The sequence below is a fragment of a genome, unplaced genomic scaffold (assembly GCF_019419815.1).
Source record: "Pyrus x bretschneideri cultivar Hongxiangsu unplaced genomic scaffold, Pyrus_bretschneideri_v1 Contig42, whole genome shotgun sequence".
Classification (NCBI taxonomy): domain Eukaryota; kingdom Viridiplantae; phylum Streptophyta; class Magnoliopsida; order Rosales; family Rosaceae; genus Pyrus; species Pyrus x bretschneideri.
The window spans coordinates 1,638,271-1,644,763 of NW_025999746.1; the positions used below are offsets into that span (position 1 = coordinate 1,638,271).

The following is a 6,493-nucleotide window of genomic DNA, read 5'->3' on the forward strand; positions in this document are numbered from 1 at the left end:
TAGCACGATATTGTTCGCTTTAAGCCCCTACCACACCCTCATGGTTTTGTTTTTGGGAACTCACACGAGAACTTCCCAGTGGGTCACCCATCCTAGGATTGCTCCTGCTCAATCTCACTTAACTATGGAATCCGAAGCCAGTGAGCTCCCAAAAGGCCTCGTACTAGGTAGAGATGGGAATATACATATAAGGCTTACATGATCCACTCCCCTGGGCGATATGGGATGTTACAATCCATCCCCCTTAGGGGCCCAACGTCCTCGTCAGCACACATCCGCCCAGGGATTGGCTCTGATACCAAATTGTCACATCCCGGCCCAGGCCCCCACCACAACCCGGGCTCAACTCCACCGTAGCATGATATTGTCCGCTTGGAGCCCCGACCATGCCCTCACGGTTTTGTTTCTGGGAACCCTCTTTGGGAGGTTCTTGTGTGAGTTCCCAGAAACAAAACCGTGAGGGTGTGGTCGGGGCCCAAAGTAGACAATATCGTGCTACGGTAGAGTCGAACCCGGGTTGTGGTGGGGGCCCAGGTGCTAGGTAGAGATGAGAATATACATATAATGCTTACAGGATCCACTCCCCTGGGCGATGTGGGATGTTACACATGGCACTCGAATCCTATCTGAAAAATTATTGAGATTACATATCGAAAAGAAATCTGGAGAGTTACTCACTTTAGTGACATGTGTTACTTGAAATCCTATTCGAAAAATTATTGAGATTACATCTCAAAAAATTATTGAGGTAGTTTAATTTAAGTAACTATATTAATTCAATTAAAATAATAAATTATGTTTGGCCTATAACCATTTGACCCTCTTGGTTGGAGATGATTTTTTGTCACAAGGCTATGTTTGGCCTATGACCCTTTGGTCTTCTCGGTTGGAGTTGGTAAAAAATATGGTTGACACTGTTCATTAAAATATTAATTTTTTGGAGAGCTATAAGGTTAAAAGGAGCCATCTGACCCTTCTTCGGTTAAAGATGACCTTAGGGTAGGCTTTCATTGTCTGTATGGCTGCCATGCCTACCGAGGCATGGAATTTGGTCCATGGCTCGAAGGTTTCAATTACTAAAATGAGGGTGGGCCCAACAAAGAAAATTACAAAAGTGGGGTTTGACAAGTTAGTTACAACCAAGTCAATTTTTACTGCATGTTGATAGGGTTAAATTACACTTTTTATCTAACAATTTGGGTTGTTTTAAGAGAGTTTTAACGAAACATTCCTAGTATTGTTTACTTTTAATGAAAATGACATTTTTACTCTAAAAAGTCACTCCTAGTACTATTCACTTACAACACCTTTTTATCCTTTTGATTAAAACTCAAAGTTTTCAAGTCCTTTTAATTAGTTTTCCTTTGTTTTAATCCATTTAGTTCAAACTTAAATAACCATATCTTATAACTTGTAGCGCAAGGGTTAAAGAGTGTTTATTCCTATACATGAAGTCTTGTGTTTTTTCAAGTGGTTAAGCGCGTTTGTCCTTGCCACTTAGTACTATAATCTACTGATATTCTTCTTTACTTGTAAGTGAGAGGGCTTATGTTCGATTCTCGCTAAAGGCGAATATGAATTATATTATTGCAAGCTCATTGTAATGTTTAGCTTAATCCCCCCACACCCTTTAATATAAATAATATCGTTTGTTAAAAAATAAGAGCATTTATCCTCGTATCGACGGTGTTGATTTTTAATTCAATAAAATATGTTCGTATTGAGAATAAATTGAGTGGGAACCACAAACTTATGTGGTTTTTTATTTAAAAGTTTTGGATAAAATTCGGTGGACGGGTGATTATTTATTAGGATCTTAGTTTTGATGAGTTGATAATTTCTTGCAATGGGGTCCACCTAAGCACTATATTAGGAGATCATGTTCCCTTTAAGTTGCTATGCTAATCTCGGTAATTAAATTTAAAAGATTGAAAATGCTGAGGAATTGAGTTCATAGCAATCATGATAAGCAAGTTGAAGTCAAATCAAATTCGATGCTGCAGCTCCTGTTTCAACATAATATTCTTGATTTTATTAGAATTATTTGTAGCTCTGCAGAGATTTTTTGTCGTAATTTACTTCTGGGGTAAAAAAAGTAGATGAAACAATTCAAAATCACTTTATTCAAAAGCACTTTTCCCTTGCTTTGTACTGGGGCTCGTATAGGGCCAAAGAGTTGGTTTCAATTATCAAACTGACGAAAACTCACATGGGTTTTGGCATCATCGAAGGTCAGCATTGCAGCAATGTTGAGTTTAGAGTTTGGAGAAAAACTTGTGCAGCGGAAACCGGACCACGTGTATTGCCTGACTGCGTAGAAACCACTCGTATTTTAGGGGTTTCGCACGAATCCTCTAACCCCACCAGGAGTTAGGCAGCCCTACCGAAATTTCTCTGGTTAGTTTAAGCACATAGAGATGGTAATCATAGATGAGAAGATGCCATGTCTTCTGGCCTCCCTTCTTTAGAGGAACAATGCCAGTATAGAAAATAACGGAAATTAGAAGAGAAGTTTCTAACTTCCTATTTTCTGATCAAACTGCAGTCTCTGGTTTAAAAAAAACCTCCATTAAACAGTCTAAATCGCGCATCGATGAGAAAATTATCGACTTGTCAATAGACGTGCAGTTCCAATCTTCAAATCCTTAAGCTACATATGAATGTTAACAGCTAAACCCTAAACTATTTTCGTAAAGTAGTATCAGACCAGGAAATAAATTCAATGCAGGAATTCTTGAGCTCCCGAAGGAGCGCTGCAGTACCTGAGCTCCCTACTTGCGAAACGCTTCCTGTAATCCATAAATAGGAAAAGATCTTATCCATGATCATCTTAAAAAACAGTTGACAGAAGAAGTCTTTGTATTATCTCCATCAGTTGACAGAAATGAAAGCGAAAGTTTCAGGCTTATTATATGAAACTACATAAGCCATCAACACTGCATACAAGCTTGCAGTCCATCCGAAAATGGACTGGTCATTCATTCAATACATACATATATGTACCTATAATATAGGAATTTACTTTGTAAGCTTGTCGAGCTGGGAATCCATGACCTCGGAGATGGCTTCAAGAAATGCAGCTTCACTCATGCCCGGGAGCAAGGAATCCTGAGCTTCACGCACTATCTCCTCAATCACTGACTCCTTGTTTATATTTTCTCTACACATGAGGCTCCCAATGGCAAAAGGGGTGAGACCTCTCTGTACCCCTTTCTTCAGAAGCATGGTGGAGATACGGAGCGTGCGGGCACACTCAACTGGAATGTCCCACCCGTAAAATTTCAAAAGTGCGATATCTTGTTCAGCATCCAAAGAATTTATGTACTCAATGGTGTCAGGAGAATAAGCCTGGCGAGCTTGTGGCCAATAAAGCCAATCGAAAGTGCAATCTTCAAACTGCAGAGACAGCGAAGAACTAAGCTTATGAGTTAAAGAATATAACCAATCATATATACTAGAAATCTTGTTGAAAAAAACGTGTATGAAATCATTCTGGCAGGTAAAGAAAAAACACCAAATAACGACAATGTTCACATGACCATTACTACAACTATTTAGATATGAGACTCGGAAAACAAATAAAAAACATCTTAAGTTGAAAAACTCATTTATGCATTAGACAATCTTGCCCAACCTAAACATTAGCTATTGTTGTAGTCGAATTTTCAACCTGTTTGTCCAACATGAACCCTACTTTTGGCACACCTAAATTACATTGCATCCACACATGGAGATTGAGTGAAACTATATGTCGTATTCAAAATTCTACCGTTAGAGTTTCATGATTTGCACAAAATTATGGAAGGAAAGAGAAGGCAAAACAATGATGCGAACATTTAAAAATATCACTAATATAGGAAAGCATGAACGAAAGAACACACACTTACATTCTCTGGAAGGCAGTACCCATGATCAATAGGAATGAGCTTTATCTCACCATCTTCCCCTTTTCTAAACAAAATATTCCCAGCATGCCTGTCTGCATTTGCCATTCTTATATCAAAAACGCTAATCTTGTGCACCTCCTCTGCCGGGAAACGACTAGGACCCATGTCCTCACAACTTCCATCATTCTTCATGAAAACTTGCAATGACCCCATCTTAACATTCTTTGATGAGCAATCATACCCTTGCGTATGATTAAATGCTTTATGCAAGCACCTAACCAAAATGGTCGGAGGCACCCCAGCAAAGCCAATAGTCTCGTTTGATAAATTGCGAGGCCCGCTCTTGGGATGATCCAACAAGTACGCTGCCACTTCCCTCACGGATCCTTCTCCTACCCTTGTTCCCCTTTTCAAACCCTCACCATCCAGGGACGCGGGCAAGCCATGGGGATTGTTCACTGCATTAGGCTCCTCATCCACAGGCTTGAAAACAGAAACAAACTCCTGGAAGGAATCTTGCATGAAATAAGTTCCTCCAGTGCCTTCAGATGACCTAATAGGTTGATTGCCCATCTTCAAACCATTAAATGTGGAATTCAGCATGTCCCAAGCAGAAGAGGGAAGCTTAACCTTGGGATTCACAACAATTGGTTCCAACAAGAAATCTGGATTGCGATAAGGTAACTGCCATGTTACAACTGGAACCCTCTCGGATCGGTAGTTGACCACTCCATTGACCTCTTCTCTGCATTCATCAGAAAGCAGTGCCACAACAGAAAGCTCCAAATCTTTATCATAATGCTTAGCCCTAACCTTGGCAGATTTCTGAACCACCAAGTGAATGACATCATCATTGTTCTTACAAATATCATCAATGAGCCTCTGGTCATCAAGCTTTTCACCATTGCAGAAAAGTTCCTGATCCTCGGGATCATAAGCCTTCCCCTTCTTTAAAACCCGTTGCTTGAGGTACCCGACATTTCGATGTCTATCAACATGGAAATCAAATTCCTTCCCACCAATGGTGCTAACAGTGATATGCAAAAGATCAGAAAGCCTAAGAACCAAATGCAACACATTCTCACCAGTGATGCCATAGTTCTTAATGAGAGTATCGTTCCGGGCCAATTCCCTGCCTTCGAAAACAAGCTTCTGCTTCTTCACCACGAACCCTTTGCACGTTTGGATCCTTAGCTTCACCGAAGCAATGGAATCGGACTCCAAAACGCGCATAGGGATGACGGAGCCAGCAACCCTGAGATACAACATGATTGATTCACTAGAGCAATGCCCCAGCTGGCTTTCGAAAAACCCAGCAGCAGCAGAATGTCCCGGGATCAGGGCAACATCAGCAAGAGACATTTTTCAAAGATTCAAACTTTTTTGTTCTTCCTTCAAATTCAAACCCCCCCAAATCGAAAATAAAAAACCAGGACCCTCCTTTCTTTTTATTTTATATTTGTCTACCGATATTCAAATTCAAGGCGCTTCAAACCCAAAGCCCTTTGATCTCATTGATCAAAAACCCAAATGTTAAATTAATTCAAAAACAAGACCCAAAAAACCAAATTCTGTACAAACAGAACCAAACCAAACCAAACCAAAGGGAAAAAAAATCCAAAATCCCCAGAAAGAATTGAACTTTGCAGATCCAAAATTCAAAAGCCCCGGGATTCAAGAGAAACCCTCTGATTAATCAAACCCAGATCCCTAAATCAAATTAAAAATTAACAAAAAATGTAAAACTCCAACTTGTTCTTGAATGCTCCCACAGATATTCGGTGGATTCAAAATCCAATCACGATGTGAAAGTTGGGTTCTTCAGAAATTAGGACACACAATTGGGAATTCTTCTCTCTAAGTCGAAAAATGAATCAGATGATCAATGCGCGGATAATCGAATAAACTCTCACAAAAAAGAATGGGGGCAAAGAATTGCAATTTGAGGAGAGAGTGGATTCTTACCTTAAGGGAAAGAATCAAATGAAATGGGCACAGGATGAGAGCTTATATTGCATGACCATTTCAGGGGTGGCGATTAATTGCCGAGTAATTCAGCCGAGATTTTGCATTTTCCCAGAATGGAATGTAATAAGTCTAAGCTCCCGCGATCTTCTCTCTCGAATTTTTCTGGGTCCGATTATTTTGTCGTCGACAAGAGAGAGAGAGTGAAAGACTGAAGAACGAGGAGAGAGAGAGAGAGAGAGAGGTGGGGGACGAAATTATAACCGTTGGCTTTTTATAAAAGTTTGACCAGAACGACTATAACGGGAAGTGCTTGCCGGTTTTTAGTGTTTTGAAAAAATCCGAGATACTGACGACCGGTAACTGTTTATTGTAACGGCCGTTTGTTTGTTTGTCTTCTGGCTCGGGGAGCACATTTAGGTGGTAAATAATAACTCCCCGATAAAATGAAAAGAGAGAAAGAAAAAAAAAAGAAAAAAAGAGATTATTATTATGACAATTAATAATGGGTAAATTACATAAAATTACTTTAATTATTGGACCAATTACAGTTTCATACCTCATCTTTAAAATATTTCAATGTCATACGTTATCTTCGAATTTATTGCAATGTCATACCTTACATCAGTTTGTCTATCAAT

At 39.6% G+C, this 6,493-nt stretch overlaps 1 protein-coding gene across 1 annotated transcript; it reads right to left on the reverse strand.

The window, feature by feature from the left end:
* Positions 1-2,841: 2,841 nt before the first annotated feature.
* LOC103933910 (phosphatidylinositol 4-kinase gamma 2-like) lies at positions 2,842-6,119 on the reverse strand. Its single transcript, XM_009343612.3, has 2 exons — positions 3,888-6,119; positions 2,842-3,396 (listed from the first exon to the last, which is right to left on the reverse strand). Exons 1-2 carry the CDS (start codon positions 5,247-5,249, stop codon positions 3,019-3,021), a joined length of 1,740 nt encoding a protein of 579 aa, XP_009341887.1. The 5' UTR covers positions 5,250-6,119; the 3' UTR covers positions 2,842-3,018.
* Between the last annotated feature and the right edge of the window lie 374 nt (positions 6,120-6,493).

Excerpts from the sequence above, each read along its gene's own strand:
- LOC103933910 (XM_009343612.3), bottom strand. The coding sequence starts at position 5,249 with ATGTCTCTTGCTGATGTTGCCCTGATCCCGGGACATTCTGCTGCTGCT. Across the intron at positions 3,397-3,887 it reads GGTACTGCCTTCCAGAGAAT|TTTGAAGATTGCACTTTCGA; the intron begins GTAAGTGTGTGT and ends CTGTCTCTGCAG.